The sequence below is a fragment of the Salmo trutta genome, chromosome 12 (assembly GCF_901001165.1).
Source record: "Salmo trutta chromosome 12, fSalTru1.1, whole genome shotgun sequence".
In the NCBI taxonomy this organism is placed as follows: domain Eukaryota; kingdom Metazoa; phylum Chordata; class Actinopteri; order Salmoniformes; family Salmonidae; genus Salmo; species Salmo trutta.
The window spans coordinates 20,944,229-20,962,227 of NC_042968.1; the positions used below are offsets into that span (position 1 = coordinate 20,944,229).

At 44.3% G+C, this 17,999-nt stretch overlaps 1 protein-coding gene across 1 annotated transcript; it reads left to right on the forward strand.

Moving 5' to 3' along the window:
• Positions 1-451: 451 nt before the first annotated feature.
• LOC115203161 (AFG3-like protein 1) lies at positions 452-11,242 on the forward strand. The gene is made up of 17 exons (XM_029767584.1): positions 452-837; positions 1,775-1,862; positions 2,019-2,087; positions 2,204-2,325; positions 2,793-2,942; positions 3,131-3,205; positions 3,455-3,579; positions 3,782-4,052; positions 4,342-4,479; positions 4,745-4,898; positions 5,090-5,197; positions 6,820-6,945; positions 7,314-7,424; positions 7,685-7,800; positions 7,980-8,180; positions 8,268-8,462; positions 10,621-11,242. Exons 1-17 carry the CDS (start codon positions 709-711, stop codon positions 10,813-10,815), a joined length of 2,373 nt encoding a protein of 790 aa, XP_029623444.1. The 5' UTR covers positions 452-708; the 3' UTR covers positions 10,816-11,242.
• The last annotated feature ends 6,757 nt before the right edge of the window (positions 11,243-17,999 follow it).

Consider the following 17,999-nt stretch of genomic DNA (forward strand, 5'->3'; position numbering starts at 1 on the left):
CACCTCCGTGGTTCAAAGCCCACGGTGAAGTCGGCTCCAAAGAAAAGTGACATCGCCGAGGCTAGATCAAGCACGTGGAGTAAAGAGTAGGATTCGGTATTTTCACATGCACAAGTGATTTATTTTTTATAAAAACGCTTTATCTGCCTTCCCATCCCAATGAAAACTAGTTAGAAAATTCGAACATATGTTATGGACAGGAAATGTACATGTATGGACCTTGCCACCTTGTTGACAACCTCACAGATTACTGTAAAGTTTGAGAAGGGCGCTCCACCGCTTTTGCTCGTTCATAGACATGTGCACCGCAGCTTGGGTTAATAGAACTCCCTCATTTTCATAAACTTCACTTGTTATCGTTCCACGCATATTGACCAATCGCAAAGTAGCGGTCTGGTCCTTCGAGGGACCGGATGAGGTCGTGGGTATGCACGAACATAAATACACTAAAATGTGAATAATTTAACTAGAATTAATCGAATTTCCTTATTGTACAACTCACAAAACGAATGATTGACAGCAATGATAGACGCATAGATACATATTTGTGAATGTTATTTTTTGTTTACATTATTTTACGTCAGGCTTATATAAGGTTGATGATTTGGTTTATCTCACTCTGTGTAATCGTAGCTAGTTTTAAACTGGTGAGCCTCGGGAGTCGGTCTACCGCAACAGCGGGGATACTCTGTCTGCTTCAGCCTAAATATGGTTCGCATGATGGGGCTGCTTTCAGTGAGTGTTTGGCCCCTGCGGAACGGGGTGCAGGCTTGGGGCAGAGGCTGCGCCACCATCCCTGCAGCTTTTCGCTACAGTAACGTTAGCGCATTATCGAAGGTGGGGTGTCATTTCTTTAAATCATTCCGTCTGCCGTCAACTTGCAAAATAACCATGTAATGATATCACACAACATTGATGCCAGATTTACAATATATTTACAAATGCATGATTAAGCCTTGTTTGCCTTTACTTGATGAACTTTGTCATAAAGAGTTTCTTGCATAAAGATCCCTTCCTTGCTTATGAAACTTTTTTTCCCCTCATTCATTTCATAACATAGCGAGTTGCTGCGTTCTGGGGAAGGGGGCGTCTCAGCTGCAGCACATGGTCATGGCTAGAAGCGATCTCTCCAGTTTTGATCAAATTAACGTCAGATTTGACTTTTCGTAGCAGGTTAGGATAATTTACTCAGCAGGTTAGGAGAATTATCTTATCATTTTAGGATAATTGGGTTAAGGTTAAGGTTAGGACAATGTGTTAGGGTTAGATAAAATGCACCAAAAAAATCGACATTTGACGTAAATTTGACGAATTGCATCCCGTCGCAACGGTATCGGAGCTTTTCGTATTATTCCACCCTTGACCCAAATTGCGTGAAACATTCTAGGGCCTTTTGCCAAATCGATGCTTTTATATACTAACATCAGTTCAATGAGTTAATCTGTTTATTAAGGACTTTAATATTATTTACTGTAATAATAATCAGTTATTATGATGTGTGGATGTGTTGTATATTCAGTGAATATAAAAAATAATGCACACCCAAAAATGTTTTGTAGAGGGGCTGACTAACAGAGAGTAAACAATAAAAAGAAAGTCGGCTGCTATACCCATTTAAATGTTTGGGAGCATAATTAGAATATTCAGTGAATAACATCTGAATTGTCTTCAACTGTGTATTGTTGAATATCAGTAGCCTAATGCAGATATTTTAACTCTTTCAAATACGAGATTCAAGGTAGGCTGTGTTAATCCAATCCTGCTCTCTCCTCAGTGTTCCGCATTAAAACGAATCAATCCCATGGGATTAAATCAATGCACTTTCACATTGGCTCGATTGCTCAGTTCCAAACCCCCACGAGGTAAATCACTCTAACACCAGGAATATGTTGATGTTATCAGCTGTGCATGTAATGACCATGGCAATTAAGGATGACTGTGCAATTCATTGTTGCTGTTGTTTGATTGCGTCCTACATCTTCAATCCCTATGCTAATTCCATGTTTTAATTGCTTCAGGATTTGAGAAGTTCTTCCCAAAGAGTGAGGACACTCCTGGAGTGAACAAATCATCTGAAGAGGCCGGAGGTATGACTGATCGCCTATATCCTGTCTCTCTGCTGGCCCACTGTTAACACTGGGATGTCAATGATGGACAGCCAGTTGTCTGTGATTTAATTTCCTGTGTCATTTTGCTTGTTTAGATGAGAAGACCAAAGAGCCAGAATCTCAGGGCGGAGGAGAAGGGGGACCAAATGGAGGTGGCGAGAGAGAGAGGAGGAGAGGCGGAAGGAAGGATGAATCAGACTGGTGGACACGCTTCCAGGTCTGTTTCAAAGCCTCCGCTTTCTACAGATCAGACATGTAAACAAACAAGGTGTGCCTGTTTTCTCCACAACAACAGCACTCTGTCATCACTCATTTGATTTTCCACCCCTTAAGCTACCTGATCTGAACCAGAGACGCTATATAAACACGCCAGTCAATAATGCCTTGTGTAGCAGCCTGTTATGTAATAGATGAGAGAGGGAAGTAAAAAAAGTAGAGTTCTATTTATAAAGGGCTGCTGTGTAAGAGGATAAAGGGTCACCTTTTATCATACTACTAATGGGGGGGGGGGTTGTTGACAGTTGGCATGAGAGGGAGGCAGACGGTGGCCAGAGCCCCACTCTGCCTGCTTCCATTCAGACACTGTGTCTGTGTGTGTTCGCTTGTGCGTGTGTTGATGAGATGGACTTCTGTATACATCATTTCCACCCTGTTTCCCCTCATTGTTTTCTCTGAATGTGACAGAATGATTTCCCCTGGGATGAGAAGACCATGCGCAATGTCGCGATCGGATTCGCCGGCATGGCCTCCGCGTTCCTGTATTTCTACTTCCGAGAGACTGGGAAGGAAGTCTCCTGGAAGGACTTTGTAAATAGCTACCTGGCCAGAAGACTGGTGAGAGACAGGAGATATACTAGATTACAGTTCTTCACTAGTTACTATGTAATAACGTTTTATAAGACCCATAAGTAAAGTATTATTGCATGTGTTTTCATGCCTGGAGCTGTTTTGTCATTGTTTGTGTGTGGAACAGTGAATCTGAGGTCTTCATTCTTTGATGTGTCTGATGTGTTCTCTGTCAGGTGGACCGTCTGGAGGTAGTCAACAAACAGTGTGTCAGAGTCATCCCAGTGCATGGAGTCAATACGTCAGAGGTGGTGTGTACCAAATAATCACAGGGGAGACATTTGGGAGTCTTGTTTTTTTACACTATCCATAGGTCCCCTTTTTTTGGATTTCAAGACATGTATAGAGTTTACAAGTTAGTAAGATAAGCATTTGGATTTAGATGTATTATTTAGTCTTATGTGGTTACGTTCCATAATGTTTTGCTTAGAGTTTAACCAGTGAGGAATGCCAACAGTTATAAGTGTGTTCACATCCCCTTGTCTCTCTGTGTGTCACAGAGCTACTTGTGGTTCAACATCGGCAGCGTGGAGACGTTTGAACGCAACCTGGAGCTGGCCCAGCAGGAGATGGGCCTGGACTCTACACACAGAGTACCTGTGATCTACGGAAGCGAGAGTGACGGGTGAGACATCATGAGATCTAGGCCATGGGATGGATGAAGAGCTGTGGGAACAGGAAGACTTTATTTGAATGTTGTTCAGATTAGGAGCTGTGGGGTTGGAACTCATTTGAAGGTCCTCTCTATCAAGCGCTCACTGACCCTGGAGATGTTGATAGATTGATTGGCCCCTTAATGCTAATCTCTCCCTTTTATTTATATGTAGTACTTTCCTGATGAGCATTCTTCCAACCATGTTGCTGGTTGGCCTCCTGCTCTTCACCATGCGCCAGGGACCAATGGCAGGAGGCCGTGGCGGAGGGCGGGGCAACCCCTTCAGCATGGGCGAATCCAAGGCCAAAATCATGAAGGACAACATTGACGTGAAATTTAAGGATGTGGCGGGCTGCGAAGAGGCCAAGCTGGAGATCCTAGAGTTTGTCAACTTCCTGAAGAACCCCCGGCAGTACCAGGACCTGGGGGCCAAGATCCCCAAGGTAACTCTTTCCTTAGATACCCTACCAGCATCTGAAACACTACTCAGATTACCCTGTTGTACAGGATGATGCTCACCAAGATAAAAAATAGCAGTGTGTTGGATTTCATGGCCATGTCAGGAAAACACTGTGCAGTTGAATTTGTCTATGCAGTGTGATGAGCTGAGATTATAGTTAATTGGCTGTTTTACATAGACATTTCCTTTGCATCTCAGTCACCACTGCACTCTAACCTCCAAGTACTCACAAGAGTGCCCACTTATACCAGCTATGACCATGCGCTTCCCAGGGTGCAGTGTTGTCGGGTCCCCCCGGCACAGGGAAGACCCTGTTAGCCAAGGCCACAGCCAGAGAGGCCAATGTCCCCTTCATCACCGTCAACGGATCTGAGTTCCAGGAGATGTTTGTTGGCGTGGGCCCAGCCAGGGTGAGTACTACCCGAGGGGAGAGGGGAGGAAGAGGGACAGTTGGATTACAGGGTGGATTTCTGTTAGCTTTTCCTCTCTTTGTCTAAATATTTGCTTTGAGGTCACGCACTTGTTTCACTCCTCTATGGGAATAAATACATGACTCTCTGAATCACTGTATTGGCATGAGTTTTATACAATAAGCATGATCAACTTTGCTAAAGTGTTGATTTGTTGTGCTGTGGACCTACCCAGTAATGTAACCCATGCCTTTCCTTTTTCCAGGTGAGGGATATGTTTGCTATGGCCCGTAAGAACGCTCCCTGCATCCTGTTCATCGATGAGATAGATGCTGTGGGCAGGAAGAGAGGCAGAGGGAACTTTGGGGGACAGAGTGAGCAGGAGAACACACTGAACCAGCTTCTAGTGGAGATGGATGGTAGGTCTGGTTTGGTGGTCTTACACTGGTTAATTGAAGGTTAAATGAAGCAAAAATAGGGAAATGATTCCCAAAGACACTCAATGAATGTGCCATGTTTAATTAATCATAGTTATGTGTCCTGTTTATTATGTGACCCTTCCATACAATCTCAACTGTTTTTTCCCATCACTTCTCTGTTGGGTCTGTAGGGTTCAACACCAGCACTAACGTGGTTGTCTTGGCTGGAACCAACCGACCAGACATCCTGGACCCGGCGCTGATGAGACCTGGGCGCTTCGACAGACAGATTTACATAGGTACGGTACAGTCAGTCCACTCCATAAATAACATCTGTGTGGCCTGGAACTGTTTATTTCTGTCATAGCTCTACATTATATCAATGATCTAAATACTGTAGTAGGTACAGATAGTCTAACTTTAGCAGGGCCTAATCTGTCTACCTGTCGCCACAGATCAACACAGCCATTGTTAGACTATCAGACAATTCATTGGCCCCTCTTTCAGAGTCCAACTCTATCAGTACCTCACACATACAGTGCATTCTAGATATACGTCACAGTATGTGGAGTTGGGTAGATGCTGCTACCTAGCCGCTATAGGGTATACACAATGATGTTTATTTCTACAGTAAAAGCTACTTTAACAGTACTTTATCAGTGTGTTCAGTACTGTGACTCAAAGAGCGTAGTTTACCTGGATTAAACATGGTTTACGTGTATTAATGTGGCATTAGCGTTGCTTTCTTTGCTCTGGTGTTGTTCTGGCTCTGCTCTCTGACAACTCTTCCTCTCTGGTCAACAGCCCACAAACAGAAGGAGCTTTTCTGCCCTGTCATTGGATTAGCATCTTCAGTGCAGTCTGAGGGATTACCCAGCCCGAGCCGGCCGGCATATCTCATGACATTAGCACGCCATGCCTGTCCAGTGCCGTCCCACCTCTCCTGACCCCCATTACCATAGCAACGAGCTAGCCTGGCCCTGTGAGTTTAGGGAAATGAGTTTAACCTGAACAGGAAAAACCCTGCACTATAAATTCTAACTAGAGCCAGAGTTTTTCGCGGTTGGGTCATGTGGTCAGTGAAAAACTCCTGGTCTATCTATGTGAGACCACTGTCTAGTCTCCATATTCTAGTCACATACAACCCTGGCTGAAATCAATGTGGTTAAGGCTTTTTTGTCACCTTTCCCTGGGTCGTGAAACCACTTCCTACAGCCCTTGCCGACATGATTAGAATTTGACTGAACCCCATCTCAGCAATGCAGTAAAAGCTTGCCTGTGGTTTTTTTACTCGCAAATAGTCCTTGTAATCAAGCCATTTTAGAAGTGAGAACTTTAAGTGCACAGACATATTTTTGGTCACATTCTTGGCAAAAGTACAGGTGCAAAAGCACTGACTGCAAAATGTTTTTGCCATTATCAGTGATGTCATAACTTGCCTAATTGCCTTATCTGTGTCGATAGCGGTCTGATTTGAGTTGTGCCCAACATTGCAGTAACATGTTATGTCATGTGGTTGTACTCTTTGTGAGTGAGGTGAGATGGCTGATCTAGGTTATTTCTGACGGCTGGGATCCATTTTCCCCCAAGTCCAGTCCAGCTGTACAATGGTAGGCAGCTCTGGCCTGGCCTCACTGGCCTGCATTCTTCTGTCTGTCATGGAAACTAACTGCAGCCCGAGTGAGAGCTTCTATAAACCGAAAGGTTATGTAACCGGGGGACAGTAACCATTAGGGAAAGGAGGCAAGCTGCTCCACTGGGCCTTCTGACTAGGGTGTCAATGTTTTCCCTCTCCTGCCTGGGCCAGTGATCCGTCCCCATAAATATGTTCCACTTCCTCCCTGTCAAACCTGATCCCCCTTCTTTTTCCCTTTCTATCCCTACACTAATTCAAATTCTCTCTCTCCCCTTCTCCTCTCAGGTCCACCAGACATAAAGGGCAGAGCGTCCATCTATAAGGTCCATCTGAGGCCTCTGAAGCTGGACTCCAGTATAGAATCTGAAGCTTTGGCCAGGAAACTAGCTGCCCTCACACCTGGCTTCACTGGTGAGTGCAGGGCCAGGTGTGTTTGTCTGTGTGCACGTTGACAGCTAGCTGTGTAAGGGATAGTTTGGATTTTGGAAATGAAGCCCTTTATCTCCTTCCGTAGAGTCAGATGAACTCATGGATACCATTTTTTATGTCTCTGTGTCCAGTAGGAAGGAAGTTAGAGGTGGCTTTGCAGGCCAATGCTAACTAGCATTAGTGAGACTTCGTCTTTGCGCTAGCTTTACCCAAATACTTCCAGTCTTTGCGATAATCTAGTTAGAATTTGCTCGTGAGGAAAGTAGATAAAGGGATTTGCCAAAGTCCCAAACTATCCCTTTAAAAGTAATGATGAAATTAACACAGTACATGGTTCTTTCAACATACAGGAGCTGATATTGCCAACGTGTGTAATGAGGCGGCCCTGATAGCAGCACGCTACCTTAACGAGTCTATCAACGTCAAGCACTTTGAGCAGGCCATCGAGAGGGTCATCGGAGGTAAGCTACTGTCACTGACTGGGGGATTGTGGGGAGAGTGGATGTCAGGGCTCAAACAGGGATTTCATCTTTGGAATGTAACTGTCAGACTGGCTGGTGTTGACATGACCTTTCTGCCCTGTCTGTCGGGGCCAGTGAGGCCACTCTTTCACTCCTGAACAAGTAACCAAGCCCCCTCCCCTAACACACACAAGTGCAGCCTTGAGACATGAAACTCACACACACTTTGTGGTTGTAAACATGCCCTCCTTTCCCCCCAGGTCTGGAGAAGAAGACCCAGGTACTACAGCCATTAGAGAAGACCACTGTAGCATACCACGAGGCTGGCCATGCTGTGGTGGGCTGGTACCTGGAACACGCTGACCCTCTGCTCAAGGTGTGTGGCCATCTCCTCCCCTCCTCAATAGCATTCTCTCCTCTTCTAATACCTTTTTATCCCCACCCACTGTCTCTTCTCTGTCCTTACTGTCCCTGTTCTACCTACCCTACCTATCCCTCAATTTCACCCTGAGCAGAATGTAGGATCTTACCTGTTGGTTTCCTCTCCTGTCCCAGGTGTCAATCATCCCCCGGGGGAAGGGTTTGGGGTATGCTCAGTACCTTCCTAAGGAGCAGTACCTGTTCACGCGGGAGCAGCTGTTTGACAGGATGTGTATGATGCTGGGAGGACGTGTGGCAGAGCAGGTCTTTTTTGGGAAGATCACCACAGGGGCACAGGATGACCTCAGGAAGGTCACGCAGTCTGCATACGCACAGGTAAACACACACACACACACACACACACACACACACACTCTCTCTAATTAACCTCGCTCTCTCTCGCCCCCTCGATCCCTCTCTCAGGTGGTTCAGTTTGGGATGAGTGAGGTGGTGGGCCAGGTGTCTTTTGAGCTCCCCAGGCAGGGAGAGATGGTGATGGAGAAGCCTTACAGCGAGCCCACGGCCCAGCTCATAGACCAGGAGGTCCGTTCACTCATAGACGCTGCCTTCCAACGCACACACCAGCTCATCACTGAGAAGAGAGATGTGGTGGAGAAGGTGAGGGGGAGGGAGGGGTATGTAGGAGAGAGATGGTGGCAGAGGAGTGAGATATCAAGAGAGGAGGCCCAAATCTCTTAACCCTAAGAGGGGGAGAAATAGGATGCCAATCACATCGATAATGTATCAGAAAGGTATATACAGTTGAAGTCAGAAGTTTACATGCCCCTAGGTTGGAGTCATTTGTCATAAGCTTCGTCTTGAGAAGAGGAGAAATCAATACGCAGCGTGGTAAGTGTCCATACGTATACTTTTATTTACTAAACGTGAACACTAAACAAAACAAGACAACGAACGACAGTCCTGTAAGGCTACCAGCTATACAAAGAAACAACCACCAAACCAACACAAGAGAAAATAAACCCATATAAATATGGCCTCCAATTAGAAGCAACGACAACCAGCTGCTTCTAATTGGAGGTCGTTCCCAAAACTAACATAGAAATACTAGAAATACGAACATAGAAATCCAAAACATAAAACAATACCCAAAAACCCCGACAACACAAAACAAACACACCCCTGCCACGTCCTGACCAAACTACAATAACAAATACCCCTTTTACTGGTCAGGTCAGGATGTGACATCATTAAAACTCGTTTTTCAACCACTCCACAAATGTCTTATTAACAAACTATAGTTTTGGCAAGTCAGTTAGGACATCTACTTTGTGCATGACACAACTAATTTTTTCAACAATTGTTTACAGACAGATTATTTCACTTATAATTCACCGTATCACAATTCCAGTGGGTCAGAAGTTTACATACACTAAGTTGACTGTGCCTTTAAACAGCTTGGAAAATTCCAGAAAATGATGTCATGGCTTTAGAAGCTTCTGATAGGCTAATTGACATCATTTGAGTCAATTGGAGGTGTACCTGTGAATGTTTTTCAAGGCCTACCTTCAAACTCAGTGCCTCTTTGCTTGACATCATGGGAAAATCAAAAGAAATCAGCCAAGACCTCAGAAAAAAAAGAATTGTGTGGTTCATCCTTGTGTGGTTCATCCTTGGGAGCAATTTCCAAATGCCTGAAGGTACCACGTTCATCTGTACAAACAATAGTACACAAGTATAAACACCATGGGACTACGCAGCCGTCATACCGCTCAGGAAGGAGACGCATTCTGTCTCCTAGAGATGAACGTACTTCGGTGCGAAAAGTACAAATCAATTCCAGAACAACAGCAAAGGACCTTGTGAAGATGCTGCCGGAAACAGGTACAAAAGTATCTATATCCACAGTAAAATGAGTCCTATATCGACATAACCTGAAAGGCCGCTCAGCAAGGAAGAAACCACTGCTCCAAAACCGCCATAAAAAAGCCAGACTATCGTTTGCAACTGCACATGGGGACAAAGATCGTACTTTTTGGAGAAATGTCCTCTTGTCTGATGAAACAAAAATAGAACTGTTTGGCCGTAATGACCATTGTTATGTTTGGAGGAAAAAGGGGGAGGCTTGCAAGCCGAAGAACATCATCCCAACCGTGAAGCACGGGGGTGGCAGCATCATGCCCTGGGGGTGCTTTGCTGCAGGAGAGACTGGTGCATTTCACAAAATAGATGGCATCAAGAGGAAGGAAAATGATGTGGCTATATTGAAGCAACATCTCAAGACATCAGTTAGGAAGTTAAATCTTGGTCGCAAATGGATCTTCCAAATGGACAATGACCCCAAGCATACTTCCAAAGTTGCGTCAAAATGGCTTAAGGACAACAAAGTCAAGGTATTGGAGTGGCCATCACAAAGCCCTGACCTCAATCCTATAGAAGATTTGTGGGCAGAACTCAAAAAGCGTGTGCGAGCAAGGAGACCTACAAACCTGACTAAGTTACACCAGCTCTGTCAGGAGGAATGGGCCAAAATTCACCCAACTTATTGTGGGAAGCTTGTGGAAGGCTTCCCAAAACGTTTGACCCAAGTTAAACAATTTAAAGGCAATGCTACCAAATACTACACATTCGTAAAATAAAGTAGTGATCCTAACTGACATAAGACAGGTAATTTTTACCAGGATTACATTTCAGGAATTGTGGAAGAACTGAGTTTAATTGTACTTGGCAAAGGTGTATGTAAACCTCCGACTTCAACTGTAGAACATGGTTGAAAAGTGGTCTAACCTCCATCTGCTCCCATGTGTCTCCCCTCCAGGTGGGGAGGCGTCTCCTGGAGAAGGAGGTCCTGGACAAGGCTGATATTCTGAAGCTGCTGGGTCCTCGCCCCAACGAGGAGAAGTCTACGTATGAGGAGTTTGTGGAGGGGACGGGGGCCATGGAGGAGGACACCTCCCTTCCAGAGGGCCTCAAGAACTGGAACAGGGACAGGGGGATGGAAGAGCCTCCCTAGGAGCAGCAATGCAAACAGGCTCTTTACCTGTAGACTGACACCACGTCTGACCTGGCCTCCACCCAACCAGGCCACTGGAGGGACATGGGGCACTGCCCCCCCCCCAGAACATCTAGTGTCTGCTCCAACAGCCTAGATTGTGCAAATTCTCATGTAGACTTCTTTTATTCATATGGGAATGCAAAAAGGTGTTCCTGTATTTTGGTTTTGCAGGGCATGAGATTCATCAATCTGTGAAGGATATCCACTCCACCATGCCATTCCTTTCTTTCCCTAGAGATTCCCTGCTGTACTATGTTCCTCCTTTATCCTGACCATAGTGCATTTCAGGGCCTGTGTGGTCATTGTAAGGCCCTAGAGACCATGGACGTCACATCTTTGTCACGTTGAAAATATATTGTTTTTATAAACTCAGCAAAAAAAGAAACGTCCCTTTTTCAGGACCCTGTCTTTCAAAGATAATTCGTAAAAATCCAAATAACTTCACAGATCTTCATTGTAAAGGGTTTAAACACTGTTTCCCATGCTTGTTCAATGAACCACAAACAATTAATGAACATGCACCTGTGGAACGGTCGTTAACACTCTAACAGCTTACAGACGGTAGGCAATTAAGGTCACAGTTATGAAAACTTAGGACACTAAAAAGGAGGCCTTTCTACTGACTCTGAAAAACATGATGCCCAGGGTCCCTGCTCATCTGCGTGAACGTGCCTTAGTCATGCTGCAAGGGGGCATGAGGACTGCAGATGTGGCCAGGGCAATAAATTGCAATGTCCGTACTGTGAGACGCCTAAGACAGCGCTACAGGGAGACAGGACGGACAGCTGATTGTCCTCGCAGTGGCAGACCACGTGTAACAACACCTGCACAGGATTGGTACATCCGAACATCACACCTGCGGGACAGGTACAGGATGGCAGCAACAACTGCCCGAGTTACACCAGGAACGCACAATCCCTCCATCAGTGCTCAGACTGTCCGCAATAGTCTGAGAGAGATTGGACTGAGGGCTTGTAGGCCTGTTGTAAGACAGGTCCTCCCCAGACATCACCGGCAACAACGTCGCCAATGGGCACAAACCCACCGTCGCTGGACCAGACAGCACTGGCAAAAAGTGCGCTTCACTGACGAGTCGCGGTTTTGTCTCACCTGGGGTGATGGTTGGATTTGCGTTTATCGTCGAAGGAATGAGCGTTACACCGAGGCCTGTACTCTGGAACGGGATTGATGTAGGTATGCAGACCTGTGAGCAACTGCGGCCCCTCATGAAGAGATCAGGTTTTTTTGTGGCCCCCACCCCCATCAAAGTTTCCCGTCCCTCGTGTACATATCTCATATGAGATGTTTTCTTTTAGATTTCATGTTGGAATAATTTGGTGGGTGCTTATATGTCCTCTTTCACACATGAACAAGTGTGTATTAATACCATGTGTGAATTGGACATGTTTTTTTTGCGTATCTCAATTCCCCCTGAGACACCCTCGGAGAGTGGGGTCACAGCCAGGGTCTGCCATTATCAACGGCGACCCTGGAGCAATTAGGTAAGTGCCTTGCTCAAGGGCACATTGGCAGATTTTTTTTCTTCTCACGTTGTCGGCTCTGGGTTCTAACTAGTGACCTTTAAGTTATTGTTCCAACGCTCTATCCGCTAGGCTACCTGCCGCCCTGCGTGCGTGTTGCATTTAATCTTCAACGTTTTTGCTACCTTCTGACCTTACTGAATTTCAGCGACGTTTTCATTTTCCCATGTCTCTCTTCAGTCATTGACACTTGTTAACTAAACAGCCATGTGACTGCAGAGGGTTTTCAGAAAGCTCAGCAGAAATCCAGTCCATGCAGATCAGACTGTAACACTGGGACAGTATGACATTTACATTGTATTTTATCCTCTTTCTGGTTGAGGTTCAAACTGTTACTAGGCCTAATTGAAGAAAACACGTCTTCCAAATGTCATTTTTCAGTCTTTTACGAAAAACAACAGCCACACCTCTACCTGCCCACTTTCCCCCACAGGAAAACAGCTTCTGACAAGCTTTATTTCTGAGTACAGCTAGTGTACACTACCTCACCTCTTATGCTCTCTGTGTTGCTATAACTCAAGTCAACTGACAACAGATGAACTTCACACGTCTTTTGTGAAGTATTGAGATGTGTGTGTGTGTGTGTGTGTGTGTGTGTGTGTGTGTGTACTGAACAAAAATATAAATGCAACAATTTCAATTTTTTTTCTGAGTTACAGTTCATATAAGGAAATATGTTGATTCCCAAAAAATCATTAGGCCCTAATCTATGGATTTCAGATGACTGGGCAGGGGCGCACCATGGGTGGGCCTGGGTGTGCATAGCCAATCATAATGCGTTTTTCCCCACAAAAGGGCTTTATTACAGACAGAAATAGTCCCCTGTTTCAAAACAATGGAATCCTGTAGTAACCAAAACACAAAATGTATTTTTATTTAACACTTTTTGGTTACTACATGATTCCATATGTGTTATTTCATAGTTTTGATGTCTTCACTATTATTCTACAATGTAGAAACTTTTGACTAGTACTGTATATCTCCATAGCGACGCCAGCCGAGCCGTGCTTACTCCCATGCCCCCGGAGAAACCCTGTAGAGGGGTTTTGGTTTTCACTTCTCAGAATAGATGGTTTTGGGAGAAGTAATGAGATGATGTCATACCGATCTGCATTGCACTTTCTGAAGGTATTTTCTTTTTTACCTTTTACTGCTGAAAATAAAGGTGTCACTACCTCACTCAATCTCAGTATTTCTGACAGTTTTTGGAACTCTGCAATTACCTACATTGATTCATGGATTTATACATAAAATGAACATTGTTACACTCCAGACCATATGTATGAAAAAATATGTTTCTACTTTTATGCCTAGTTGTGTGGGTTAGCATAAACAAAAAAGACACAATGTTTTTACAGTACATTCCAGATGTCTTGGTGTAGCCTAAACTGTGTTTAAATTTCAATCCTGCTTTTCTGCCTGATTGACAGACTGCTGGTTCTTGTGGCTCAGCTTATCTAGTGATCTTGCTTAAAGCACTATAAGGAATGTGTATATGACTGTTTCAATGAAAAAAAGTCAACACTAAAATACATCCAGAATTGTGAAGTTTGCTACAGTGGGGGGAAAGAAGTATTTGATCCCCTGCTGATTTTGTACGTTTACCCACTGACAAAGAAAGGATCAGTCTATAATTTTAATGGTAGGTTTATTGGAACAGTGAGAGACAGAATAACAACAAAAATATCCAGAAAAACGCATGTCAGAAATGTTATAAATTGATTTGCATTTTAATGAGGGAAATAAGTATTTGACCCCCTCTCAATCAGAAAGATTTCTGGCTCCCAGGTGTCTTTTATACAGGTAACGAGCTGAGATTAGGAGCACACTCTTAAAGGGAGTGCTCCTAACCGCAGATTGTTACCTGTAAAAAAGACACCTGTCCACAGAAACAATCAATCAATCAGATTCCAAACTCTCCACCATGGCCAAGACCAAAGAGCTCTCCAAAGATGTCAGGGACAAGATTGTAGACCTACACAATGCTGGAATGGGCTACAAGACCATCGCCAAGCAGCTTGGTGAGAAGGTGACAACATTTGGTGTGATTATTTACAAATGGAAGAAACACAAAATAACTGTCAATATCCCTCAGCCTGGGGCTCCATGCAAGATCTCACCTCGTGGAGTTGCAATGATCATGAGAACGGTGAGGAATCAGCCCAGAACTACACGGGAGGATCTTGTCAATGATCTCAAGGCAGCTGGGACCATAGTCACCAAGAAAACAATTGGTAACACACTACGCCGTGAAGGACTGAAATCCTGCAGCGCCCACAAGGTCCCCCTGCTCAAGAATACATATACATGCCCGTCTGAAGTTTGCCAATGAACATCTGAATGACTCAGAGGACAACTGGTGAAAGTGTTGTGGTCAGATGAGACAAATGGAGCTCTTTGACATCAACTCAACTCACCGTGTTTGGAGGAGGAGGAATGCTGCCTATGACCCCAAGAACACCATCTCCACAGTCAAACATGGAGGTGGAAACATTATGCTTTGGGGGTGTTTTTCTGCAAAGGGATAGGACAACTTCACCGCATCAAAGGGACGATGGACGGTGCCATGTACCGTCAAATCTTGGGTGAGAACCTCCATCCCTCAGCCAGGGCATTGAAAATGGGTCGTGGATGGGTATTCCAGCATGACAATGATCCAAAACACACGGCCAAGGCAACAAAGGAGTGGCTCAAGGAGAAGCACATTAAGGTCCTGGAGTGGCCTAGCCAGTCTCCAGACCTTAATCCCATAGAAAATCTGTGGAGGGAGCTGAAGGTTCGAGTTGCCAAACGTCAGCCTCAAAACCTTAATGACTTGGAGAAGATCTGCAAAGAGGAATGGGACAAAATCCCCCCTGAGATGTGTGCAAACCTGGTGGCCAACTACAAGAAACGTCTGACCTCTGTGATTGCCAACAAGGGTTTTGCCACCAAGTACTAAGTCATGTTTTGCAGAGGGGTCAAATACTTATTTCCCTCATTAAAATGCAAATCATTTTATAACATTTTTGACATGCGTTTTTCTGGATTTTTTGTTGTTGTTATTTTCCCCCACTGTATGTGATATATTATCAACATCTGACATTCACCAATAAAAACAAGAATTTATGACCCAGTGTGAATGCTTAACTATGAGTTATTATTAGTTGTCTGACCTCACAGTGCTGTAATGATGACCTAAATCAGGGGTATTGGTGCCACTGGTTATACTGGATGTGGAATTCCATTCCGTAGGAACAGGGGGCACATTTTGTGTTGATTTATATACAGTAGTGTACAGGTAACTGCCAAAATGAAGGAAACACCAACATAGGGTCTTAGTAGAGTGCTAGGCCACCACGAGCCAGAACAGCTTCAATTCAACTTGGCATAGATTATACAAGTGTCTGGAACTCTACTGGAGGGATGTGACACCATTCTTCCATAAGAAATTCCATAATTTGGAATTGTTTTGTTGATGATGGTGGTGGATAATGCTGTCTCAGGCGCCGCTCCAGATTCTCCCGTAAGTGTTCAGTTAGGTTGAGATCTGGTTACTGAGATGGCCATGGCATATGGTTTACATCGTTTTAATGCTCATCAAACCATTCACTGAGCACGCCTGCCCTGTGGATGGTAGCCAGAAATAATGACTTTCCCAGCAATATTATACACGAGCCTAAGCATGATGGGATTTTAATTTCTTAATTAAGTCAGGAACGACACCTGTGTGGAAGCACCTTTTTTCTATATACTTTGTATTCCTCATTTACTCATTCCTCAGGTTTCCTTTATTTTGGCATTTATGTGTACACAGTCCATGCCTCTGTGTGTTGGTGGTTGGTGGCACCTTGAATTGGGGAGGATGGGCTCATAGTAATGGCTGTAACGGCATAAATGAAATGGTATTTGTATTACTTATGGATCCCCATTATCTGCTGCCAAGGATACCATTCACTCCATTTCAGCCATTATTATGAGCTGTCCTCCCCTCAACAGCCTCCTGTGGTTCCTATACATGTTGCTACTTTTTGACGTGACTGTAAATTAGCCGTAGTTGGCCAGCTAGCAAGCAAGGGATAAGAATGTATGGCAATGGAACATTTAGAATGAACAACTGGGTCACGTTCATAGATACAAAACAAAAAGGCTGAACGACTGGATTGCGTCTCTGGCAACCAAACCGATAGAACGAACAACCAGCCGGTTTGGGTAGCAACCCTAGATTTGTAACAGGAGTATATCTTGTGGAAGGATGAAATATTAGGAATAAATGAATGCAAATAAGGTTTTTAATGAAATTGTCAATCATTGTTTGAATATCAAATCAAATTCTATTGGTCACGTACACATGGTTAGCAGATGTTAATGCGAGTGTAGCGAAATGCTTGTGTTTCTAGTTCCGACAGTGCAGCAATAGCAACAACAATCTAACAATTCCACAACAACTTCCCAATACACACAAATCTAAGTAATAGGATGGATTAAAATTAAGAATATGTACAAATATATGGATGAGCAATGACCGAGTGTCATAGGCAAGATGGGATGAGTAATGCAAGATATGTAAACATCATTAATAAAGTGAATAGTGATCCATTTGTGGCCACTGATTTCAAGTCTGTATGTAGGCAGCAGCCTCTCTGTGTTAGTGATGGCTGTTTAACAGTCTGATGGCCTTGAGATAGAAGCTGTTTTTCAGTCTCTCGGTCCCAGCTTTGATGCACCTGTACTGACCTCGCCTTCTGGATGATAGCGGGGTGAACAGGCAGTGGCTCGGGTGGTTGTTGTCCTTGATGATCTTTTTGGCCTTCCTGTGACATCGGGTGCTGTAGGTGTCCTGGAGGGCAGGTCGTTTGACCCTGGTGATGCGTTGTGCAGACCGCACCACCCTCTGGAGAGCCCATAATATGTTGGTAACCCGTTGTATAAAAGTGATAATGCCTTCGAAGCCGGTGTTTGGAGCATATATTGGCACGGTTTGCCGGCCCTCCACTTAGTCTCGGGCCTAACAGCACCTGTACCAATATATCCTCCAAACACCAGCTTCTTGGGCATTATCACTTAAATAATGCACGCTCTAGAATGTACTTCAAGCCAATCAAAAACAAGTATTCAACAATGCCATGGTATAAAGCTGTTTATGGATATGTGTATGACTGTATACTGTAAGTCTATCTGCATTCCCCACTTTATTCTGTTCTGCCCTCTATTTTCACAGTTAGGAACCTGCAGTCACCATTTAAAAAGCAGACATTTTAAAATCTCTACAGAGGTGCCAGAGCCCATTGATTTTGGCGAAGCTGACGAGAGTAAATTAAAGTTATTCCTTTGAAAGTTTAAACATTATTGCTTTTCAATACTTCTCTGTCCACTGTGTGATTAAGTGTGTTCTCTGAAGTATTTCAATGTGGTTTCAATTGAACTGTTTTCATGTTGCTGATGCTGGTTTTCTTCCACAGTGTTCCTGGCAGGAATCCGAGAGAGTTTGTTTGTTTGGTCTGTTGAGCCTAAATAATGGAAAGCTCAGACTGCTGTTCGTAATACCCTATCAGACAACCTACAGCTGCACAATGTTTGGTTAGTGCTCTAATGCAAAAATCCCCCACAGAGAAAATTCAC

Bases quoted from the DNA above. Each gene is read 5' to 3' on its own strand.
- LOC115203161 (XM_029767584.1), top strand. From the start codon at position 709: ATGGTTCGCATGATGGGGCTGCTTTCAGTGAGTGTTTGGCCCCTGCGG. The intron at 2,943-3,130 runs GTGAGAGACAGG...GTTCTCTGTCAG, and splicing joins GCTACCTGGCCAGAAGACTG to GTGGACCGTCTGGAGGTAGT. The intron at 3,580-3,781 runs GTGAGACATCAT...ATTTATATGTAG, and splicing joins TACGGAAGCGAGAGTGACGG to TACTTTCCTGATGAGCATTC.